The 26,288-nt window shown below is 37.7% G+C and overlaps 1 protein-coding gene across 1 annotated transcript in view; it reads left to right on the top strand.

Moving 5' to 3' along the window:
• The window catches only part of GUCY1A2 (guanylate cyclase 1 soluble subunit alpha 2), a 284,653-nt gene that overhangs the window by 8,479 nt on the left and 249,886 nt on the right, over nucleotides 1–26,288 (top strand). Inside the window, exon 2 of the mRNA XM_081065007.1 lies at nucleotides 20,869–20,930. Within this exon, the coding sequence (XP_080921133.1) occupies nucleotides 20,869–20,930 (62 nt within the window). The remainder of the gene's footprint in view (nucleotides 1–20,868; nucleotides 20,931–26,288) is intronic.

Genomic DNA, 26,288 nt, shown 5'->3' with positions numbered 1-26,288 from the left:
ACAATTTTTGAAACTCCCCCATATTGGGTATTTTATTGGAGCTTTCCAATAATCTGTAGATTTTATGTTAATTATTTCTAACTTTGGTTAGTATCATTATCTTAAAATGCCTGTAGCCAAAGCAACAATTTGGGGAAGTATATGTGCTGCCGCTTATAAGTATATACTATCTCTTAAAGAGGTGTGTATCTCTATAAGACACAGAGGTGATATCTCTATCACGCTGCTTTATTCATTGTTATTGCCAATGTATAAGAAATTTGTGTATCAAATATCCTATTAAATAAAAATCTCTACAAACAATTACATCCACATATCCATCCTACAGTAATTATTGTAGACATAATAGTGGTACTAGAGGGAGAGAGTCCTTGGGAAGAGTGGGAAAGTTAGAAGTTGTTGATTTAATAAACAAGGAGGAAAACTGACCAGGAGCAGGCAGAAGTGTTATGGAGTAGAGAAGTATTATAAGGGCCCAAGCTGAGGTTGGAGATAATTTGGAGATAAGCTGAAGTTGGAGAATTTGTAGCCTAAGCTGAGAGGGTAAATCAGAGTTGGAGAGTTATAAAGTGGTGAAGGTGTTCATTGTATGTTAAAAGGCCTATATGTCAGATTGAGCTTAAGTTGTTTGGGACCAATCTGTGGGAGTGGAGGGTTATGTTTTGGGAAATAATGAGAGTGAATATCAAGTGGGGCAGATGGTAACATTCAAACACATTTGTAGCCTTCCTGTATTGGACAAAGATCTGATGCTAAGCTTATTTAATATATATCTTGGTCTTATCCTTTCACTATTTAATTCATTCTCTTAGAAAACTGATTGGTCTGTAAGGCCACTCCCCTCCCACCAAACCAGAATCGATTAATTGGTAACTAGTTAGTCTTTGAGAAACTCAGTTCTAACTGCTTGATAAGTATTTAAGTTATGTTTTCAAAATTGGAACTAATCCTTGAAAAATACAAGGATATTCAGTTACAACATTCAATGCATTATTTATCGACCTTAGTTGTTACACAATAACGTTTCCTTGGCTCAGACTTGATAGTACATTGCTTTTTGAGTATTAGAGAGCCTGGAATTTGGAGTAATATGTGGCTATCGAAACATTTCCTGTTGTGTTACTCATAGACAGCACAGCCAATAATTTCTTATCTGGAAAGGTAAAAATTAGTTCCGGTGAATCAGACATTCTGATGAAGTAAACTATCATATGTGCAGTATCAACTTGTGAGTAGATGAAACTTAATAAAATACACTTAAGAGTTAAACACTTTTCACTTTGTTAATCAGTCTTTGATAATCCCAAACACTCTCTGTGTGTCTCAGTGCCTCAGTGTCATCATTATGAGTCTTAATTATCACTGTGCTATAGATGTGTGGACATCCTGGTAAGTGGAGTGGTTTAGGTAGTAAAATGCTTCATAACACGATGGTGATGGTAGTAACAATAACAGTGATGATATATCAAGACCTTACCATGTCCAAGGCATGGAACTAAGTGCTCTATACATTGTATTCCATTAAATATTCACAACAGTAATGCAGGAGTGATGCCTTACCATGGTGTACAAGGTATCATGAGCCTGCCTCTCTGACGTCTCACCTCATCATACTCTAACTTCCACTCACAGTTCTACCATATATTCCTCGCACATTCCAGGCAAGTGTCATTTTGCCTCAGGACTCTTGTCCTATTTCACATGACAGAAATGCCCCCTTACTCCAGTTCTTCACATGATTGGCCCTTTCTTGGCTTTCAGATTTCTGCTCACTGTACCCTCTTCCACCAACCATTCTCTCTCACGTCACTGTATTTCCATCATAGCACTCACCATCAAAGTTACCTGTTTATTAACTTGTTTACTTACATATTACCTGTCTTCCCTCACTGTCATTTAAGCTCTACAACAGGAGGGCCTTGTCTGAATTGCTCACAGTGGTCTTTGCAGTGCCTAGGATAATCCTGGCTAGAATTAGCTTCTTAATACATCTTTATTGACTGAATGAAGTCATGTCATTTTGAGAGAAGTCTTACCACTTGGAAAAGAAACAGCATAGTCTAGAAAAAGCATAGGGTGGGAGAAGGAGAATGAACACGTGTTAGGCAAGTACTATGGACCCAGCGTTTAAGTGTTTTCATAATATGTATCATTGAGTTTTTAAAATAATCTTATGAGAGATTCAGAGAGGTTGAGTAACTTGACTATGAGCACAGCTAATTACTGATAGAGGATTACAATCTCGGTCTGTTTAGCTCCAATCTCTGTATTCCTTCCGCTGTATTACATATTTCAAGCCTCTGTGAGTGTAGTGGACATTGTGATGGAGGGCCTAGACGCCACTTTAGGAATGAAGGACTTAATCACCTCGGTTGTAAGTCCCCTATATGTATTGCCTGGACTGAAGAGAGCCGCGTTGGTTCAAGGTCATGGCCCATTCCAGTGATTAATCAGCCTGGGGTATGAAGGCTTGGCCTCCAGCCCTAATTCAGCCAATTCTGAAGTTACAACTCCATGCAGGGTCAACTGAGGCCTCCATTGAGCCTGCATCATAGTCCAATTGTCCCTCTATCCAATTCTGCTTCCCTCTATGCTCCCTCATGGCTGTTGATCCCAAGAACACTCCCTAATAAGCTTTCTGCATGCTAATCTTTCCAGAGTCTTCTCAGGGAACCCAACCTGCCATAGTGAGTTTGAGAACTGTGATGACGTTAATAAAAGTGCAAAACTAGGAAGGTGGCATTTGGAAGAAATATAATGATAACCTTGGATTTGGATATTTTGAATTTAGGTGCAAATGCTCAGCTCTGGACTGTGAGCTCCTTGTGGGCTTAGAATTACTGGGTCACCAGCCTCAGCCCTGTGCCTGTCACATTGTCGGCAATCACTCAGTTAATAGACTATTGAAAATTTGGGATTGGAATTTGGGTAGCAACTCACGGAGGTAGTAGCTAGTATATTGAAAATTGGCAAGCTCTCCGAGTGAAAGGGAGAAAGAGAAAAATGAGAACAATAGAGAATTGAGAAGCAATATACAAAAAGAATCAGAAGAATGTAGGTGTGAGGATGCTTCTTTGTTTGTGGGGGTGGGAAGTGGCTGGAGAGCAGGTGGGAGACAGGGCAAAAGTGGTTGATACTTGCCAAATAATGGTGACTAAGGATGGTTCTTTCAAACCCAGCATGAATGAGGTTGCTGGTGGCCTTAGAAAAGCAGTGTCATCCTGAATCTGAGATAGAAACCTATTTAACAAAGTTTAAAGAGGGACGTTTTGATGAGTAAACAAAGGATATGACGGGCAAAAATTTCTATCCAAGACATTTGGCAATAAAAGTAAAGAAAGATAGTTGGCAGGGCCTGTGAGGCTATGTCTATGTTTATTTAAGAGGTGGAGACTGTTATAAGGTAGCAGAGTAGTCAGAAAAGTTGGAGCTGGATGCAATAAATAGGTTTTGGGAAAAGAGAGTTATCTAGAGGCATTCTTTAACTCCTTCGTCAAGGGTGAGGAAGCTTCTGGTTCCGTACCTAAGGGGAATGCAATATAGCATAACAGGAATATAGTGTAAAGGTAGCTGTCAGATTTTGGGTTTATTTACACTTAATTTATTACAGTCTTGTCTTGATTTTATCACTATAACTCAGTGGTTGGTCAGTACTTTTGTATACCTAGTGATTGATGAATTTAAATTGCCGTGCTATTTGCAGCTTTCGAGGTATATCTTAACTATGGTAGCTGCACTGGCCAGGGGATGTCACATGAGGTTAGAAATGTCACTAATTCATCCTTCAGAAGTTTTTCTAGTCAAATCGTGTAGTGTGCATTTTTTCACTTGTACGTTCTCCACTGTAGGTAGCTTTTAGATTGTATTAGCAATCTGAAGACTTCAGATTTTCTCTTATCCTTCTAAAGTTAGGCTTTATAAATTGAACACCATGTGGAGGGAACTGTTTTTGATTTGCGCGTGTAATATAACCCCTATTCTTACCCTCACCATGTCTGATACGACTGTGTTTAGTGTTAGAGCTCTTGATGATGATGGAAAAGTCACTAATAGTAGGGACTGTCTAGGGATTAGAAACAAAATAAATAGGACTTTGCTGTATCATTGTATTGATTATAGTTTACACTGTTGAAAGGTGATGTGGAAGGTAAAATAAAGCCAAGTAGGACATACAGAATCAAATGTAGCATTTTGGCCCTCTCCCTTTCCTTTTCTGGGTAAAGTTTGCTTAATTTCATTAAGCAAGGGTTTTTGTCTACTTTGTGTACTGTGAATCCCAAGTTTAGTGCCTGGCACATAATAGTTGACCAGTAAATATTTGTTAAGTGAATAAATTTAGAGTGAATATAAAGGTATGTATTCAACCCATACTACACAAATAAGATGATGAATACAAATGCACTGCAGAAAAATAAAATCAATAATAGTAACGTAAACAAAACAGAATCTGTAAATATAAACAATTATTATATTATTTTTATTTCTTCATCACATTTATTATCTGCTCACTATGCATGCTTGACGTTACTGTGTACTGAGCCAGAACACAAGGTCTGTGGAGCAGAAAATGGCTATAGTTATCTGCAGAATTTAAAAAAAAAAAAGTGCTGGATTTTCCTTAAATACTCTTATAATCTGCTACACTAGTCAGTTTCCATTATATACTACGTTAGGAGGAAAGAATTAGTTTTTTCTACATGATCTAACTATATTTTTAAAAAATTCAACATTAGTTCATTAAATAGATATTTGCTGTTAGCCTTTTCTGTGTCAGGAATTTGAGATGTCTCAGTTATATGGGAAAAAATTTATAATCCCCCCCCCCTTTTTTTTTCTTGTGACTCTTGCAAATATTTCAGGAATGAAAGTTAAGAAAGATTTTATCTTTCTTCCAAACTCTTTCGTGTATAAAGTCTTCCCAAGGCAAAGCAAGAACTTTTGGAAGAAAAACCCACATTTCCTCAATGGCAAATTTAAGGAGAACCTGTTGCTGTACTAGCGAAAAGCCTGTAATCCTAATTCAATAAGTTTCGGTAGACTTCGACAAAAGAAAAAAATATGTAAATGCCTGTTGTACAAATTCTTGTAGCGCAGGGTCACTCTGCATCTATCTTTCCATTTCATTTTTCCTCATGTGATTGGTTTAATTTGTGTATGAGAGATATCTTTGATTTTTGAATGTTGTCTCACCAAATATTTGATTTTTAACTTAAGAAATTTATTTGTTTTTCAAAAAGGAAAGGATGCAGAAATTCTTAAAATTGTGTTTTTATCATAGTATTTTACAGGTATAAACTTGAGTTTATTTTAACAGCATTTTGAAATCTATCATCATTATTTATCTATATATGTGTACATATGTAGCTCTCTCTTATTGATTATATAGGGCAGAAGAAAAATGACTCTGCCATTGAATTCTGGATTTTAAAATGTCATTTAATAGAAATCTGGAGTAGAAATAATTACTCTTGTGTCGTTTAAAAATTTGCCACAAGTAATGAAAATGTCTTTTATCTCCTTAAAAAGGAATCTGCCTCCAAAGGTATTTGTTGTAAGGAGTGATAATGATGCGATGATTATGTTGTAATAGAACAAAGACTGAGGGAAAGAGTAAATTTTAGCTACAGACTATTGTAATTCCATTTGAAGCTTTAGACAGATACGAAGGGATTTCTAGTGTGGATCCTGGAGAAGAAAGATTTATTGTTTCCTCCTGATATAAAGATCAATAAATGCTTTGTGGACCTGACAGTATTTGTAATCTATAAAATCTTTCTTTTTTTCTTCTCTCGTGTTACCTTACTGCCATTATAAACACATTTCAAAGAAAACCAGTCTTTCCTTTTGTTCTGAATGAAATTCTTTTTCTAAAAGTGTACTTGTAAAGTACAAACCTAACTTTTCTGCTGATGGAGAATGGATGGGATTTATCCGCAGCTTGCAATGGGCTAACTTGGGAACTGCGGTATATGAGGCTGCCTGCTGGCTCTTTACGCTCCTGGGCAGCTCTCTCCTTCTTCATCTGCGTTTTTGGGATGGGAGTGGGGGAAGATGGAGGAAATCAAATACTGAATTAAATTGTAAGTGTAATTTTTCACTATCAGCCTAGCATTCTTGACTACTGAGAAAAATCTAGGTCTCAAATACCTGGTTAACATAGTTATCCAATTATTTTGATTGTATTAGGTTGGTGCAAAAGTAATTGCAGTTTTGCAATTATTTTTAACCTTCTAAACCACAGTTACTTTTGCACCATCCTAATAGCAATGGGCTATATCATCTTAGTGGCACGAATGATTACTGTAATTATAGAAATCAACAATTCCATTGGACATGTTATTGGAAAAATCATTTTACTAGAACTTACTCCAGGAGACATAATAATTTTTCAGAGAATACATGCGAGGTCAGACAATTAAGTTCGCAAACTCATCCTAGAAAAAGTTCTACGTTCCTCATTGCTGAGTATCACTACTGTCACCTTCGAAGTACTCCCCTTGGGAAGCTATGCACCGACACCAGCACCTAGTCCATCCTTCAAAGCAATTTTGGAACTCTTTTTCTGGAATGGCCATCAGAGCTGTCATATTACCCTCGATGTCCTGAATATCATCAAAATGTCTTCCTTTCAATATTTCCTTGATCTTGGGGTAAAGAAAGAAGTCATTGGGGGCCAGATCAGGTGAGTAGGGAGGGTGTTCCAATACAGTTATTTGTTTACTGGCTAAAAACTCCCTCACGGACAGTGCCGTGTGAGCTGGTGCATTGTCGTCATGCAAGAGCCATGAATTAATTGTTGGCGAGAAGTTCGGGTCGTCTAACTTTTTCACACAGCCTTTTCAGCACTTCCAAATAGTAAACTTGGTTAACTGTTTGTCCAGTTGGTACAAATTCATAATGAATAATCTCTCTGATATCAAAAAAGTTAGCAACATCATTGCAACAAGTTCGCAAACTTAATTGTCAGACCCCATATGAGTAAGTCACTTTCAAATACAGGCCAGTAAATGTGTTACCATTATTAAACTATAACATATGAGTCTACAAATAGGAATCTAAAAATAAGATTCGACCAACAATTTTGCTCATTAGATAAGGCATTCAACTATTTTTTGATTTGTAAATCAAACCTGCCTAGAAACATCTTAAAAAACCTAAAATAACAAAGTTTATTATTTTGCTCTTCCACAGTAACTAATAGATCCACAAAGCAAAGCCATATCAAAGTAAAACAAATCAAAGTTTTTGCCTTGGCATTTTATACTAGTTTAAACTCTGATATATTATGGGTTTAGGTTGACAAAAAATTGTGAAGTAGGGGCATTTACTTTTGGTAGTCCCTATTCTCAATTTCTCTCTCTCTGTCTGTCTCTCTCCATTTACACACACACACACACACACACACACACACACACACACACACACACACTGGGGGTGCTAAAAACTGTATACAAGTGGCTGTAATCAGAAGTGTCTGGATGCTGATGGTAACCACTTTGAGCACCTCTTGTAATTGCAGAAGTCAAACATGATTTGTATGCATCTTTTGTTATCAGTATATATTGAGTATTACAATTTTAATATACTTTTCCTTTCTTAAAACGTGTATGCATTTAAAAATTTTTTTTAAAGTATTTTTATTTTTATTTATTTTATTGGGGGTTGGGGAACAGTGTGTCTTTCCAGGACCTATCAACTCCATGTTAAGTCATTTTTTTTTTTTAATCTAGTTGTGGGAGGCGCACTTCACTGGCCCATGTGCGAATCAAACCGACAATGGTGTTATGAACAATGTGCTCTAACCATTGAGCAAACTGGCCGCCCCGTATACATGTTTTTGGCACCCTCTGTATATGTATAGGTATTCATATATCTGTCTCTCTTGATTCCTATATCAAAACCTTATGCCACAAAATCAATGAGTCTCTCTCACCAGACAGATTGTACTGTGTACATTTTAAAGACCTTATCTTGTTAAATAATTAATTGAAAAGTGCGTCCTTGATTTTAAGCAACTTTACTGGAGTGAAAGTAAGTTTTTTCCAGAGAGGATTAGGTGATGGATGGGATGGAGGTAGCTCACATGATACTTGTAAAATCAAAGCTGATGTCTACCCCGTAAGGCTCTGACCTGTATTGATGGCTATATAGAAGTGGTTATGGCTGGGTGCTCCTCAGGCAGCCAGCTAGAGATCTCTGTAGCTATAGGAAATTATTTAATGTTCTTGGTTTTAGGACTAACACAGATATATTGGGAGGTAAAAACAATAATAATACGCAGCATCTTTGATTAGGTGGCACTATATTAATTTTTTATCATAAAATATTTTCTGTTATTTTAAAGAACCATTACTACTCCCTCAGGGTTCCTGTTAAATAGGCTCGTAGGACTAAATGGGGCTGATACTGTCCTTATATTTTATAATACTTAGCGATTCCAGAGATTTTGCTACTTATATGTATAATTTATGGATTAATATGCGTTATTCCAATTATGGATGTCCCTGCACTAGGTTTCCCTTGGAATTTCCAGTTAAAGGCCCTTATGCATGCAAGAAAATTAAACTAGTTTTAAAAAATGGAAAATGGAGAATATACCCAATCAGTACCCTGTTCCTAAGCATCATGTTATTAAAATTCCTGTTGTTTGGTGTGAATGTGGGTCAGTCTTGAGTGATATGTGTAAAACTGAATGGCAGAACAAGATATTTACAACTCGTGTTGTGTTCTAGAATTTGAAAAAAAACAATACACTGCCAGAAACATTTCCCCTCTTCTATAGGTAGCTGTTCCCAATATCCCTTTCTTACTTATATCCTTTTTATTGTCCCTTTTCCCAGTTACTAATTTTCATTAGATAACGAGACAAACGGCTAAGATGTACTACAGAGTTAAAATTTTCGGTCTAATATGAACAAGTTTTGATGTCTTCTAAAGTGAACACAACAATTCATGTTATGATGGCCATTTTTGTGAAGGATGGCTTATTTTGAATAGTTTTTAGTGTAAGCAAGTTGGAAGAGAATTTTGAAAAACCAGGGCTTTCAACAACGATACTGTTTTTAATACTGAGAACATAAAGCATTAGTGACATCATTTTTTTCCTCCTTTGTTCTCCCCACTTTAGGACTGTGAGGGGATGATGTGTTGACCTATACTTTCCAAATAGAAAAGCCACAAGTAATGAATGGCATCTGTGTAGAGTTTATAAAACATGCTTTAATATACGTTACACCACCCTGATTCACCCAGGACATGTATGAGGTAGGCAGGGCAAGGATTAATTTCAGGCCCAAATTAAAGATTAGGAAACAAAAGTTGAGAGGAACAGTAACTTGCCCAAAGTCAAGAAGCTGCTAACCACCTACACTTTAGTGCTTGATTCTCCTGTTTCAGGCCCTAAACTCTTCCACCACGACGTGTCTCTCAACACGTCCATGAACGGTTACCGTGCACGGTGCTGTCCAGTGTAGACTCCTTATTTCACTTCCTGTGTGTTTCCTACTTTGTTACTTGCTGAGGGGTGGCTGGTAGCAATTTCCTGTTGGTTTTTCTTTTTTTTTATTATTAGTTTCAGGTGTACAAAACAATGTAAGAGTTAGACATTTGATAACCCTCACAAAATGATAACCCCCTCTCCTAATCTACTACCCCTCTGACATCGCACACAGCCATTACATTTCCACTGTCTCTATTCCTTATGCTGTACTCCACTTCTTATGGTTATGTATATAATTTTATATATGTACAAATTATATATATATATATATGTATATATATATATATATATATATATAATTATAGTTGACATTCATTATTATTCAGCTTCATCTTCCGGTGTACAGTGCAGAGAACACTGATGATAAGAATGTTTGAGGAGATTAGTGATGACATAAAGAAGGATAGAGAGGGCTGGCCCGGTGGCTCAGGCGGTTAGAGCTCCATGCTCCTAACTCCGAAGGCTGCTGGTTCGATTCCCACATGGGCCAGTGGGCTCTCAACCACAAGGTTGCCGGTTCATGTCCCGCAAGGGCGGCAACTGGACCTGGAGCTGAGCTGCGCCCTCCACAACTAAGACTGAAAGGACAACAACTTGACTAGGAAAAAAGTCCTGGAAGTACACACTGCTCCCCAATAAAGTCCTGTTTCCCTTCCTCAATAAAATCTTAAAAAAAAAAAAAGGATAGAGAAATCATAAAGAACAACCAGTTAGAACTAAAGAATACAATAACTGAAATAAAGAACACACTTGAAGGAATTTCCTGTTGGTTTTCTTGAATCTTACCACCTCTCACCAATTGTTTTGCTCCTGACTGTGTTGTAAGTCCACACAACACAGAGATGACAAAGGACTCTTTCTTCATCAGGAATCTGCCTCTAGGCTGACCTACTTTGCCGGTCTACTGTCATGTTTGTATGCTCCAGGCTCCCATGGGTGGAGGCAGCTATGAACAGAATGACAAAAGCTATCATTACTGCCAACAGCTTAGCTTATGCTGCAGAGTCTGTTAAGAGCAATGACATTACTTGTATGTAGTTTGATTTCTGAATATGAAGGAAGTCATGGTTTCATAGAAATAATTACATGCATAAGAGTCTGTGTTTCTCTTCCTAGATTGTATATAATTGTGCATACCCACTGGTATACATATCTTGGTATAATAACAATAGAAGAAATGAGGAAGTAACATAATAGTAACATATAATTATTACAATGAAGTGATGCCTAGGTTAAAAAATGTGGTCAGGTAGAGTTAAGTGAAAAACAGTAAGACTTTTCATGTCACATAGTATGTGTTCTTCCACCTGTATGTTTCTTTTCCAGAAAGGAGTTTGATTATCTGTACTCTAGCTTAGGAATGTGGTGCATTATAAACACTATTCATGTGGTGGTCATTATCAGCCCAACATTTGCCTAGTAAGCACATTGCGTATCCATTTGGATCACCTGATTATAATCAACACTTGGTCTGATTATATTTAGACCCTCATTGAGTTGTATCTTCCAAGAGAGGTTGAAGCAGTAGAGCTGGGTGGGACCCGTCCTGGATAGTGTGTTGATGGTTTCTGCATATCTCAGCATCTGAGACTTTTAAACTCCAAGGACTTGTCAGTGTCCTGAAATAATCAGACTCGCAGCCACTGGCTAAACAAAATGTCCATGGCACTTGGTTGGCATCTGAATTACAGTTTACTTATTGACGTGAGCAATGACTGAAATGAGGCTTCTTACTCAGAGTTTGCATGGTCAGTACATTTCTTACCTCTGTAGTCGACATGAGGGGTCAAATCATAGTCAAAAGTTTACTTTAATCCATTTAGGGTCCAAGCAAAATGAATTTCATGCCAAACACTCCAGTCCAGTTGAAGGAGCTGTCTGTTTGCACAGAAGGCCTTGCCAATGAGACCTGAGGCTCCACATCCATTTATAAGTTTCCCATTTTAGTGAAGATGGTTGAAGAATTTTCCTTACTTTAGGAAGAATCTTTTTCAATATGACAGAGGACCAGTATGCCCCTGAACAGTATTAGGTTCCATGTTTCCTAAACTGTTCCCCTCCCTTCTCTTTCCTCTGGATGCCCTCTCTAACTTCACTGGCTTTCCCCACACTCTCCCTCGTTTCATCTCATTTACATTCGTTGCTTTTATTGCTCAGTGGCCCAGTCTGCTTGGAACTGTACCCTGGCTGGTGATTGGAGGTAATTTTTTGTCATCCATTTACAAATTATTGTTTAAGCCAGTGTATTTGGGGTTGATAGAACAGTTCCCTGTTTGGTGTGTTAATTTTTAATTTCACTATCAAGCAGAAATATTCCCTTATTTCTGGGCTCTTACTGACTGGGAAACACCTCACTGTAGCTCCCAAGTACTGGAGATGATAGGGAATTCTTTGGAAATGCTCAAGTGGAGGGTGCGAAGCTCTCTTAAAAGGCTAGAAATTATTTCCTGACATGAGGGCTGTTTCTCTCCAGTATGGTCCTCTGGAGTTGAAATGGCACTAATTAGCTTTGCAGCATCTAATTGGCATCTTTGGACTGTGAGGCATGCCTGGCAGCAGCCCTGGATGTTAGACATGGTCAGTTTAGTTCAATTTAACAATCTTTGACTACTTCCTCATCAAGAGGTTTTTTTTTTTTTTTTTTTTTTTTCCATAGAATCATCTTATGGCACATATTTGTATAATACTTTATAGTTTTATTTCATTTTGACTTTGCAATAACCCTGAGAAATAGTTATGTTGGGAATATTTCTATTTTATAAAAAAGGAAATTGAGGTTCAGAAAAATAAAAACCTGTATCCCAAATCACACAATCTAACTCAGACTTACTTCCTTTCAACTGTAACCTTTTCTGCCTTGCTGAAGACAGAACGGTGTATTTCAGTTTGGAGGAGCGGATGAGAAACTTGGCTGTTGGAGGCCTCAAACATATGCGTTCGGACAATTAAGTTCGCAAACTCATCCTAGAAAAAGTGCTACATACGTCGTTGCTGAATATCACTATGGTCACCTTCGAAGCACTCCCTTTGGGAAGCTATGCACCAATGCCAGCACCTAGTCTACCCTCCAAAGCAATTTTGGAACTCTTTTTCTGGAATGGCCATCAGAGCTTCGTTGTATTACCCTTGATGTCCGGAATGTCATCAAAATGTCTTCTTTTCAATATTTCCTTGATCTTGGGGTAAAGAAAGAAGTCATTGGGGGCCAGATTAGGTGAGTAGGGAGGGTGTTCCAATACAGTTATTTGTTTACTGGCTATAAACTCCCTCACAGACAGTGCCGTGTGAGCTGGTGCATTGTCGTAATGCAAGGGCCATGAATTGTTGGCGAAAAGTTCAGGTCGTCTAACTTTTTCATGCAGCCTTTTCAGCACTTCCAAATAGTAAACTTGGTTAATTGTTTGTCCAGTTGGTACAAATTCATAATGAATTATCCCTCTGATATCAAAAAAGGTTGGCAACATCATTGCAACAAGTTTGCAAACTTAATAGGCAGACCATGTAGATGACAAGCTTACATAGACTTAGACACTACTGAAGCGACTTCGGGCAAGTTTTTTTTAACTTCTCTAGGTTTACTTTTTACATTTTTAGGATTTTTGTGAGGATTAAAGGAGTTGCTTCATATAATGTTGGGTTCAGTGTTTGACATTTGGCACTTAACATTGTTGACTGCTGTTACAGTATTTAATCCAGAAAGTTTAGCCTTATTTCACTTTGTAGACTGAGCCCGTGCCATCTGTGAGATTCTGTTCGGTGAAAGGGTTCAGGACTGGAGCTATGGCCCTCCAAGTGTCTGCAGTTTAGCATGATTGGTTTTCCTGAGATGGTGTCCACAAGCAGCACCATCTTGTCTCATAGTAGTTTTGTTCACACAGCTAAGTTCGCCAAGATGGTGACCAGTGAAGCATGTTTCTCCTAAAGTTTTTCTATTAAGAAGTTAATGATCATACCAGAGAAATTTAAATGACAATAGCAAAATTTACAAATTTGGGAAAACAATTTTACAACATTGTTTTTATATTTATTAAAGAGAAAAATAAAAGCAAATAGGGATTTCGGTTAGAGACATGGAAGAGTATCCTAATACTCTCCAAAGTGAAATGTTACCCATGGGAGCGGCAGCTTGTGGGAGAAAAAGCACAGGAGACCTAAGTCGTCGTCTTGTAGGTGGCTCTTCCAACTGAGGGAAAGCACTTTGACCTTTCTGAATCTCAGGTTTTTCATCTGTAAAGTGTGGGCAATTGTATTTGAGACTCCTGAGGTGGTTGTGAATATCTAATGAGATGAAGAGAAAGAAAGTGATTTGTAAACTATGCAGTATTATGTAAACTGAAGGTGGTATTTTCTGGAGTTCACTGAAAACCAGAAATTCTTGGGTGATTTACATGTTCCCTTGTCTGAAAGTAACAGAGGGACTAATAAATAAATAACCCTTTGAATCTATATCAGTTCAAGGAATGTATGTTTGCAGCTTAAGTTAGTATTGATGGTATTAGGTCTTGTATCAAATCAAATTCAATGGCTACTGTTGGAAAGGCATTAAAATAAAAGTAGAGGAAAATAGTTGGAAAGAAGCATACTTTGTGAAGAAAGACTTAATTACCATATTGATTATATTTAAGCATATTTAGTTACAATCAATAATTACAATGGTGATAACCACTGTGCTTTGCTAATTAGAATATATTTCTAATAAGACCCAGGTTATCAGTTTGACTCCCTTATGGGTCAATTAGCGTAATGTCAGCCCGAGTTCTCCTGCAGTCACTCAGATGTATACCACTGTTTACAAGGAGAACAAAGTGGAGACTGGATGAAGTTGTGCATATGTTCAACCAGTATGGGTAGAAGAACTCTGTACTATAATGCACAGCTAGCTTCTATTTTTTTTCCTTTTAGCACGCTTACTATTTTGGCCTTCTGTAACTAATTGTCTGGACTACCGGTTTTGTTTAGCAAAGTACTGGTGTTAACCACTTGAAATGGTCTTCCAAGTTTCCTGAAAGGTGGTTTATTCATCAGTATGTTCTTACCCTCTACTTACAAGTGCTTAATTTTGCAATGCTTTACTTCAAAATAACCCTGAGAACTACAAACTTCTTGTAAGTGTTTTTCAGATGGGAAAAGGGAGGCATTTTTTTCCCAAGGTTTCTTACTCCCAGGTGAAGAGATTTGGGCTAATTTTATAAAAAGGTCAGTAGCACAGCTGGGTTTGAAATACAGAGGTCCTGACTCAAAGTTCTATATTTAATTTGCAGTCTGTTATTTTGTGTGGGGGGGTTATATGTAGTAAGTTTAGTTAGAGGCTGGGAAAATGAATATTATGTCTGGATATATAGCAAGATTGATGATTACTATTACATCTCTTTCAGAAGGAATTAATCTGGTTGTTTGAAGTGACATTATTTTTACTAGTTTTATTAATAATACCAATCATGTAATGTGATCCATCGGTGTCTAAGGGCCTAACTATAAAGATAAGGTGTCTAACATTATAATTTTGGTCACTTTATATCATGGACTTTGGCATTTATGTCCTAATAAGAAAATTGCTTTTATGTTTTGGAGAAAGAGGAGCTCTCTGTATTGTGTTTTGGAGGATGATGAGAAGGGTTCCTTGCCCCTCAGTTTATCGCTCATGAGTCTATTTTTCAATTTCCACCACTGGTGGTCCCGACCATCTTATATAATGTAGATAAGCTCATTCATGTATCATTTACCTTAGTAAGGATCGAGGATCAAGTTTTTGAGGAAATGCAGATACGATTTTTCATGAGCCCCATCTGAGATCAGAGTACTAAGGGGATGTGAAATTTGTTGAGAAGGAAAGAAAATATATAATGATGAGTTTTGGAGACTTGTTCTGGGAGTTTCAATGTAATGGTGGGGATTTGGCCTATTGGAACACAGACAGCATCAAGATACTAGCTGCTCAGATGGTAGGAAAGAGGTGAGCCATATGATGAGAGAAAGCTATGGAACGGGGGATGGAAGTACATCCATGACAAGACTTAATCCACGATTTTGCCTATCGCAATATGATTTTGTCTATGTATTTTTTGTTTTACAGGTTTGGTTTAAAGAACGTTTATGTTTTTTCTCAAAAAGAAAACAATTAATTTGAATCCATGCGATTCTCTACTTTTATGGTAACATTAAAAGAATGCTTTCTTATTAAAGACAGTTTCCTAGGGAAAGAGATCCTCTTTTTGTAAAAGAGGACTTCTTGTCTAACTTTCATCATTTTTCTGTTAAGTGGTGATAATAACGCCGTTTTACAATTTCATTGGATTGGTATAAGGATCAATTGGGATAATTAATATGCCTTAAAAATATGAATTGTTAAGTGCTCAAACAAATATAAAGTGTTAAATATTATGTGCAGTATAGGTTGGAAATTATGTATTTCGATGCTGGAGCAGATTACCTGAGTTTCAACTCTAGCTTTGTTCATTTTTACCTATATGACATAGGGAACTTAAACTGTGTCTCAGTTCATCTGTAAATGCAATGAGAAATTACATAATGTTGATGAGAAGATCAAAGGAGTTAATATATGTCATGGGCATAAAGCACTGCCTTGCATAGAAAAATGCAGCAAGCACACTAGCTGTTGTATTGTTATGTACATGTCAGCACAAAATTGAATGCTGACACAAGTGCACTGGAGTGAATTACTTGGAAATCTTTTAAAAATCCTATATTTATGCTTCAAGCAATATAGTCCTTTGTTTATCTAACAAATTCATATTTGATTATAAGCCATTAGTGACAGTTAATAAATGGAAATGTGTTGAATTTAGCAGTTATGTGTGAACACCTGTCAGAAGCTTACTTCTCTTGATATTTGTATAAATTCCCCTCATTAATGCTGACTTAATTAGGTGTGGTTTATAGAGTATTGGTTTTGACCATCATATTTATATCTAAATGAAAAGTTTTCAACCCTGATAACACATTACAAGCAATTGGGTCCCCCCAAGACTAGTTGAATTGAAACATGTGGGAGAGGCACTCAGGCATTGGTATTTTTTATATAAGCTCCTCAGGTGATTTTAATATACCAGCTAAGTTGAAAACCACTGTCTTAGAGCAGTAATAGTTAAAGACATATCCATAGCATTTATTTTCTGACATTGATACATAATTTTCTCATATTTAGTAAATAAAATAACATGGCGACTTATGGATGTGTCTTTAAAGGCAGACCTATTGTTGCCATTAATTCTGTAGTTTATGGATATGTGTTATAAAGCAGACATGAGTTTGTTTTTAAATTATCTGTGGACTTTCTGTTTTTGGCAAAACGAAGTGTTGTGTGTATTAAAAAAGAATGTAGAAACAGACTTAAAGGGGAGAGGGACCCTCAAAGCATCTGTTGGAAAGAGGACACTTTTTGAAGTCAATCCTGACTTGCAGTTACTTATTCATTTATTAACTGTGTGATCTTGGGGTACTTACTTAACCAATTTGAGCCTCAACTTCTTCATCTCTGTACAATTAAGATGACTGTATACTTTGTATGATGACAACTGTGTTTCATGGCACGCGCGTGCACGCGCGTGCACACACACACACCTCGACTCCCTGCCTCCTGCCTGATCTCTGCGCCATCTGGTACGGATATCCAGAGCAGGGCTGTGTGGGAGCCTCCGCAGGACTGTGTGAGCTTGCAGGGCCAGCTGCTGGGAACTGCTTCCTCCCACTCCTCAGGGATCATTTCTCTGGCTCTGCTGGGACAGTTTTATGGCTCGCTGTTTGGATCCCATGACCTTTCATAAGCGTAACCTTTAGTCCGTGGGGTTTGGTAATTGCTGGCCAACTACAGTGAAGTTCGCCAACTACTGTTAATGAGACTGGAAGTGAAGATGGCTTCTTGTTGTCACAGGATGGAAGCTTTTGGGTACCTTCTGTTTGAGTCTCAGACAATACGTGTGCCGGACACAGATGGCTGCTTTGTCTTTCTAGCTGTTTTCTTATCTATTGCTTTTTTGTGTTGAGTAGGGACAATAAGACAATAAGAGGCCATTATCTATATCGTAGTTTGGGGGAAGCAGAAAAACATCATAGACTTCTTTGATTTTCTTTTTATGATCAGAATATTGGATTTTGTCTCCTCCCCCACCCTCGTATCTCAGATAATCCATCATACGGTAAAATTATTAGGCCACATATCTCTCCTGTTACACTTTCTTTGTGTTCTAGGAAGGAAGTTCATGGGTCATTTCTTATTAGTTGTAAAGCATAATGTCTGGAGTCCTAACCTTTGCTATGATGCTTCGATGTCCTTCCCACTTGGAGGCCTGGCTTTAGGTCTATCCTCAATCTTAACTTTGAGACTGGTCTGAAGATTTCATTGGAAATATTCATAAATTTGCTTCCGGATTCCTATTTTTCCCTCTGTCTACTGGAATCAGCACCATTTTCTCATTGCTAGCAGTAGTGGTGGGTCTACTGAATTTTTAGGTGATGCGTATCTTGAGACATTACACTTGTGGGGTGGATGTTCTAACCTAACCTTGTGCTCTTCCACTTGATTATGAGACTATTGAAGGCAGGAACCATGCTTTCCAGCTGACCATGGTCACAACTGTCATATATTATGTAACTGCTGTGCACAAGAGACCCTGCTTCGTTTCAATAATTCCCATACAAATAATGCATACATAGAAAATCTTAATTTCGAGAGCTTAAGTAAATTACACAGGGTCATCTAGTGAGTCACAGAGCTGGATTTTAAACTCAGTTTTACCTCTTTTCTAAATCATCTTTCTCAACTCCTTCTTAAAGGAATGAGAGGGATGGGATCTTGACCTGCAGAAGGTTGGATGGAACTGTTGAGTAGGGCACAGGTATGGAGATGTATTCCTAAGGCAGAGGCGAGAAAGTGTGCATGTCTTAATAGCCCTTGCTATTCCCACTAATACGTGTAGTACACTGACTTGCATCACTGGCATACGTGGGTGGACACTTAATAAATGGACCCTCTGGCCATCAAGGCAGAGGTCAGCCCTACAGAAGGTTGTGGCCTACCTGTGGGTCTTAAATTTGTGCTTTTTTATTTAGGTCAGAGAGACCCTGAGATTATGTGACGATGTCTCTCACTGATAAAGCCATGGGGTGAGCAATCAGGCAAACTCTGAAGAAGATCCAGTGAATCCACTGAGCTAAGACATTCTGAGGAGTCAGGTCTGTGTTGCAGTCAGCCTTGGCCTGCTGAAAATCGGGATCCTCTGCAGTCAGCTTCTGTGCTTGTAGTTTAGACCATCGGAGTGTGCCCACTGGCTTTGGCAAGCAACAGAACATATATAAATGCTTTGTCAAGTTGAAGCTTTGTTGACTGTGCCCAGAGAACATTTTTATTTTAATGTATTTGGAAACTATAAATTTAACTCCTCCTGGGGAGTAAACATAATTGTTTCACAACAGAAAAAAGTCAGCTCTTGAAAAGGCTTAACTCCTTTCACAAACATGTGCTTTTTAATGACTGGGAAATTCCTAAGACAGGAAAAAAAATGTCCTTTTGTACAAATGAGGTCATTCTGGTCTTCACTGGCCCTGAGCACTCTAGTTTCTGCTTTCTGTTCCATGTTATGTGAGCAGAGGTTATTGGAAAGATAATCCCCCTGTGGATAGTCACTGCTTTTCGGGTGTGTTGCCAAAGAGAAAGTTATCTTAGCTCAGAAACTGCCAAACCAGTGCAAAAGGCCCAGATCCCTTGGGTACTGAGCCGGTGACTCATAAGGACTTGGTTTAGGGTGGCCCTGGGTTGGGTTTTTAAAGCACACTTTTCATGTGCTCTAGGATTGCTGCGTTTGTTTCATCCTCTTCAGATTTCTCAACAGCTCCGTTGCTTTTTGGTTCAGGAAAGACTTTTCTTTCCTAGATATTAATACATTCTATTTACTCTGCTTTGATTTTATACTGAGGTGTAGGAACATCTGTGCCTGTTGGAGGCCTCACATTCATCTTTTTAACCTGGCATAAATGAAAAACAGTTGTTGAAAGAAATTGCCCTGGACATCTTTCTTTGAACACTTGGAGACCAATTCGTCCTAAAATTAGTTCCTGAATTGGCTTAGCTAACGGGAAGCATGTGTCTGAGGCCTTAGATTTGCTCAGGGTAACGGTTCTCCTACATGATAGTGTAGAGAAGATCTCAGTGCATGCTCTCGATGTAATTGAAGTTCACTTTCCCCTCGCTTTAAAACAACGATTTCCCACCAAGGAGGCTGTTGAAACTTAGAAGTGTTGGGTAGGGAGATTGTTGCATCTATCCTGGATATTTTCATATAGAGGTGAACATGGAAGGGGTCCAGGTGAACCTTGACAACAACCTCTGTGAAAAAGTCAAATATTTTTACGACAGCCACTCTGAAAGATTAAGGATGCGAGATAAACTGATCTTTCTTAACTGCTTCTTAGAACCGCACTGTGCTAGGTCCTTTCTGCAGATTACCCTTTTACACTTGTCTAGGTTCTTACTGTAGTGGGATTAGTGGCAGCCCGCTAGGTCACCAAACTACCCCGCTGCCTCACATCTTGAAGGGTCTGTCTGTGTCACAGTCGTTATGGTCCCCTACAATTCATCCATGGCTATCATGGGTCAGTATTTTGATAAGCTTTTGATAGCTTGTTTCTGCTTGATTGACTACAACTTTTTCTTATTTTAAAAATTCGCACTCCTGCCACTGAGAGTTTGGTTTTTATCATAATTTGTTAATACAATCTGTTCTGGGATCTTGGTGTCACTTTCGTGGCTCCCTAGGTCTGTAAACTCCAAGGTTAGGCTCTATTGCCTAAATAAGTCTAAGAATGATTTCTTGATCTGGGATAAAGAAACTTTACCTTCTGTTGCCACAGCGAGGAGAAGATTATAAAATTCGGTTATAAGCTGTTTAGTTATTTGCTTCAGTCCCCACCCATTTCTAGCCCAGAGCACTTGTGGCACCTCTTGGAGGCTCTAGAACCCTTGCTTGAAATCTCTTGTATCATTGTGGAAGTCAGGCTAGCTGCGGGCATGACCTGTATTTCTTCTGCATACGCTCTCCCCATTGCCCCCAAGGCCTAGGCTAGTTATAGGCAGCCAGTGAGTGTTTTATTGAACTTAATAGCTGGTACAAAAGAACTCGGAAAAATATGGCTAGGAAATGCTATCATATTTGAAATTGGGAAATTTGGGGTAATTGCTGAATGCCTCATATTAGTTCCTGTGGGGAAAATACATGGTAAAATGCATAATGGGTTAATATTATAAAGTGAAAATTCTTATGAGATCAGAAGCTACATATCTGCCTATGATGCTCAGAATGGGAATGGCACTAATTTGCTGATAATTTATTTTTATTATTGTTATTATCCCGTAGCCTCAGACGATTCAGCAAACTCTCAAGAGGACATTGCAGTATTATGAGCATCAAGTTATTGGGTAAGTAAAAATGGATTTTGGTCATTACTGGGGGCAAATTAAAGATAATTACTCAAACATAGCTGTTGAGCCTGTGGTTTTTCTGCCACCCAGGTCAACGTTATTTCATAGGGGCTATGCTCTTAGTGTGGAGTGGGGGGCTTTAAGGTGTCCTTGGAGTGACTACCTTTGGTTCATTTGTGTTTAATCCTTTTAAATGAAATTCCCTTCTGGTATTGCTTTTTCTTTCTTCTTTTTTTTCTTTCTTTCTTTCTTTCTTTCTTTCTTTCTTTCTTTCTTTCTTTCTTTCTTTCTTTCTTTCTTTCTTTCTTTCTTTCTTTCTTTCCTTTCTTCCTTCCTTCCTTCCTTCCTTCCTTCCTTCCTTCCTTCCTTCCTTCCTTCCTTCCTTCCTTCCTTCCTTCCTTCTTTCTTTCTTTCTTTCTTTCTTTCTCTCTCTCTTTCTCTCTCTCTCTCTCTCTCTCTCTCTCTCTCTCTCTCTCTCTCTCTCTCTCCTTCCTTCCTTCCTTCTCTCTCTCTCTCTCTCTCTCTCTCTCTCTGTCTCTCTCTCTCTCTGTCTCTTTCTTCCTTCTTTCTCTTTTTTCTTATTCTTGTGTTCTTACACTCATTCTCATCCATTGAATCTCATAATTTTGCCTTAGTAATGTGGTAAGATTTAATAGTACCAACTAAGAGGCTTTAAATGGGATTTTAGCATCCTTCAGTAAAGTTTAATCAAAAATCACAAGCTTTGTATAGTTCAGTGAGAAGTATTATTTTAGCTAGAGTTACATGCCACATAGTTTTCCTTTTCAATTCCTCATTTTTTGACATCGTTGTGAAATGGTGTAAAGTAAAACTTGAGGTAAAAATAAAGGAATTCAAGGACTCACCAGCACAGAACTTTTAAGTAACTTTCTCTCTTTTGTAAAGGAGGAGGATGATAACTAAATGAAGGATTAGACGTCATGATTAAAAGAGATAATTTCAATGAAAGTGTTTTGTAAGCAGAAAGCTCCATGAGCGTAAGGCATACCTTTGATTGGCTATGGCAGAAAGCAATTGGCAAAAACAAAATCCTAAATTCACTTTCTGATGCAATCTAGCTATTTAAATTAAATTCATTGACATTAGAGGCAATATATAATTTTAATTCACCTTGTTAATGTTTTTTATGAGCTACAGTGATTTATCTTTGTAGGATTTTAAGAATTTTTGAAGAGTCAAAATTCAAACCCTGGTACCTCTTGAAATACTTTTGGGAATCATTTAACATCTATGGCTAGCAGTCATTTCTGTGGGGATCAAGAATACATTTTTATCTATTAGGATGTTGTGTGATTTTTTTTTTTTTTACAAAACATAGGGAAAAGAATTTAGTGGAAAAATAATCTGAGTACCTAGAACAATGCCATACACTTGAAGTACTTAATGGTTATGTTAATTGTCATTTCAAAGGGAATTGCTTCAAAAATTTGTCACATCAATCCTCAAGAGTGCAGTACTAGGAAAAACATATTATTTAAACTCATGAGATGGCTTTTAGTTTTAGGCCATTAGAGATTTTAAATGGTTTATCCTAACGGAGATAAGGAATGTCAAATTAATCTCTCCCCACACATTCTAAAATAAAACAATCACTCTCATTTGATACGCCGCTTTCCAAGTATGGTGTTTGGATTAAATTAGTCAATATACTTAGACCAGTTCCTGGTATGTAGTAAGTACTACATATTTGCACTTCAGTTCGTCATCATCATTATTACAAATATTTTTATAACAATATCAGTAATGAAATGCAGATCGTTTTCTGGAGTTATGAATGCCCTGTCTGTTCTGTAATCAAATAATGAGTGATAAAATGGTCTCATTTGTGAACTAAACTATGTCTTCACGGTAAATTGAAGTGGAAATCTTACAAATGTGATCAAAATAGATAACTAAACTATATTGCCATAATCAGCAATTTTTTTCCATTCGTAAGATGGAGTTCTCTTTTATCTAAATTACTGCCTCAACTCTCCTCTTCTGTTCATCTTTGTAGACACAGCCTGTGGTGGTTCTTTGGTCATTGCCTAAATGGTCTTTTCTAGTTCTGTTTGGAGCAGAACCCAGTATAATGAAAACAGAATGTGTGTCTTGATGTCCGACTGGTTCCAAATAGATGTATTAGCATATTTTCACTTGGGTGCTGGCTGTCTGCTGAGGACTTGAAGTACCTTTGCTTACTGCCTTTATTTGTATTCATGCTGATGAAGACAAAAAGGATGAGTTGGCAGAGTATTTGCTTTTCTTGACTTTGTTTTCCCTTTTCCTTCAGTCATGGCTTCTATGTCCAGCTCCCTCTTTTGCCTTTTAGACTCCTTTCTGCTTTCTGTTTCTCTTTTTAATAACGAAAAAGGAGAGCATCTATTATCACTAATATTTGGATTAACATATATTCATACCTATATGTTGTTTCTCTTAAGAAAATTCAATTAAAGGCTTTTTATCTCTGAAAAGAAATGCATTCCTTACAGTTAAAGGAATTTCAGGCTCTTGAGAATATGCACTGCCTGGCAAGTATTATTTCAGGGGTGTACATATTTCAGGGGCGGTTAGGGTGGGAAAGATGCTTTTCCTAATCCCTGAAATTGGGCTTTGCCTAAGGCGTGTCTTGAGGTAATTTATTTTTTAGGTGCCAGTGGGTTGGGATGATGAATGCCGACAGATAGCAGAGAGTAAAAGCTAGCCCTTCTCTTTTAACGTTTTGTTCTTTTAAATTTGTTAATTCGGCCTTTAACCACTCACCTTTCCATCCTCCCTTTCCGCTCCTTTAAAACTCTGCCCTTGGATCTACTTTATTTATCAGAGTTCCAGGATTGTATGATTCTGCTTCTTGATGAATTCATACAGCGGTAGCCCTTAGAAATTCTTGGAGGCATTTTTAGTCTCCAAGACCTAGACTTGAATGCAGGGAGCAGCTGTTCAAAGGATCATGCAGATGGAGGATTGGGAGGGAATAGCCCATGGAGTCTCTTGTTAGGGAGTAAGATAGCCTTTCTGTAGCTCAGCAACTTTATCTTTAAACGTTTGTTCTAGTCCTTAACTTATCCATTCACTTGTTCATTTATTTATTCATAGACACCACTCAAGTTGGGAAAATGAGTGCTAAAATAATTTATTCATGCAATGTGATAAATTTTCTCTTCATCTCCACTGTCACCATCGTCCCTCACCTAGAGATTCCTTCCCATCTAGTTTTCTGGCTTCTACTCCTCTCCCTTAACATATTTTCACTGCAGCAATGTGATTAAAAAATTAGATCATGACACTTCCTTAGTTTAAACCAGTGGTTCTCAAGTGTTAATGTCCATCAGAATCACCTGTCAGGCTTATTAAAACTGAGATTGCTGGGTCCTACCCCCAGAGTTTCTGATCAGGTATGTCCGGGAGGGACTCAAGAATTGGCATTTCTAAGTTCCCAGATTATGTTGATGCTGCTGGTCCAGGGATCATGGTTTGAAATCCCTACTTTGAACCATATATTGACTTACTGTGAAAGAATAAAGTCTGAACTCTTCCTGTGATCTGTCCTCTTGTTAACTTTTCTGATTTCACTCCCTTGCACTCTCCCTATTTCACTCCACTCTAGCCACTCCAGCCATCTGTTGGTTTCTCAACTATACACGCTTGCTCAACTTCAAGGCTTTTGCATGTAGTGTTCCATTTTCCTGGAATGCTCTGTCCCCAGATGTTTGTGCAGATCATTCTTTTTATACATTTAAGTGTCTTTTATACATTTAGATATCTGTTTAAATGTGATATCTTCAGGAGGGCCTTCCTTGACCACCCGATCTAAAGTAGCCCTCCATCCCTACCTGTCTCTAACTCCAATATTTTTTTGTTTTACTATGTTTTATTATTGCTTTTCATAGTGCTTATCATTAGCTTATATTATCTTGCTTATTTTATTATTTAGTTATTTATTTTATTTACTTTTATATTCCTGTACCTTTGTAAGTGCTTGGTACATAAGAGGGACTAACAGTTTTGGGGGGATAGGTGGAGTGATGTGAAGAAATGAATAAATTGTACTGTAGGAGTATGTGCACAGAGGTATGTGTATAGTGGATAAGAAAGTAAATTAGGCTTGGAAAGGGGTGTAAAATGAAGGGTTGAAATAATCTCCAGCCAGGATCCATTAAAGTTCTAAAATTATAGTTGTAGTATCCAGGACCCTTTTCTTTATAGCTAAATTATACTGATTTATCTGCATAGTTTTCCATTTATGCTTAATGTTCTGCCACTGTGTGTCAGATTGACTTTTGTGGTCGGTTTTGATCATTATATGAACTCTGCACAGGAATGTTCACTTAGATAGCTTCTTGTTTGTGTAGCACAGTCTTCTTCCCTTAACCGAAAATGAGAAAAGGTGTCATTGAGTGTACATCTTTGTGCCACTTTAATTCAAGCTTCTAGGGAATAGAATAGGTCTTTGGGCATGTGGGGTGGAAAGAACAGTGAGAAGCAAAAAGGAAAGTAGAAGACAGGCAGCCTTCCCCTTAGGGGTTTAAAGGAATTTAGGATTGAGGAAAACCCCTTTTATGTTGACTTTTGTTTCTGATGTCATTCTTGCCGTTATCTTGTACCCTCCCCTTTCTCTGTGCATCTTTGCTCTGTGATATAAAGCAGCGACTGAGACAATGTGCTTTCGAAGTAGACATGCCAAAGTTACTAAACTTAAAATTGGATTCTGCCTTTGAATGATCTTGATCAGATTATGTAACCTCTCAGCCTCAGTGTTCTCATTGTTAAAATGCGAATAATTGCAGGGTGGGGGTGAAGTTTAAAGGAAATATTAATGATAATAATGTGTTAAGTCATATCATATAACGTAGTTAGTACAGTGCCTGGTCCACAAAGGGAACCAATACCTTCATTGAATACCTGACTCCTTTGCACCTCTATTTTTGTTGATTGTCGTTCCCTTTATCCCCCTGCTGTATCCTTTCTCTGTCCTCCTTTAAAAGTTTGAAATCAGTTGTTTAGCATCAGGAGCTAAACATGCTCAAATCGTGTGGCAGCTATACCTTTCTTCTTACAGAGTTTAGATTTTTTGAACCTAAATTCTGCCTTCTGAGTGCCTAACCCAACTGCTCTCACTCATATTTATACTACCTTACTCCTACTTGTCTATAGTTCCCCTCCCCCCCCACAAAAAAAAGGATTACCATGGCAGTGAAGACGAAGCAGAGATTTCTTTAAAACTAAGATTGGAACACACATGATAATCAACCTTTCTGTGATATAATGTTCATTCATTATGTATTTTAATCACTAAAAATTAAAGAAGTACGCATTCAGAATCATGTCATTCTTCTTATGCTTCTTTCCAGAATA

The sequence above is a fragment of the Rhinolophus hipposideros genome, assembly GCF_964194185.1.
Source record: "Rhinolophus hipposideros genome assembly, chromosome: 10".
Taxonomy (NCBI): Eukaryota; Metazoa; Chordata; class Mammalia; order Chiroptera; family Rhinolophidae; genus Rhinolophus; species Rhinolophus hipposideros.
Note: the sequence above shows the minus strand (reverse complement) of the source record. Positions and strands in the feature narration are given on the sequence as shown.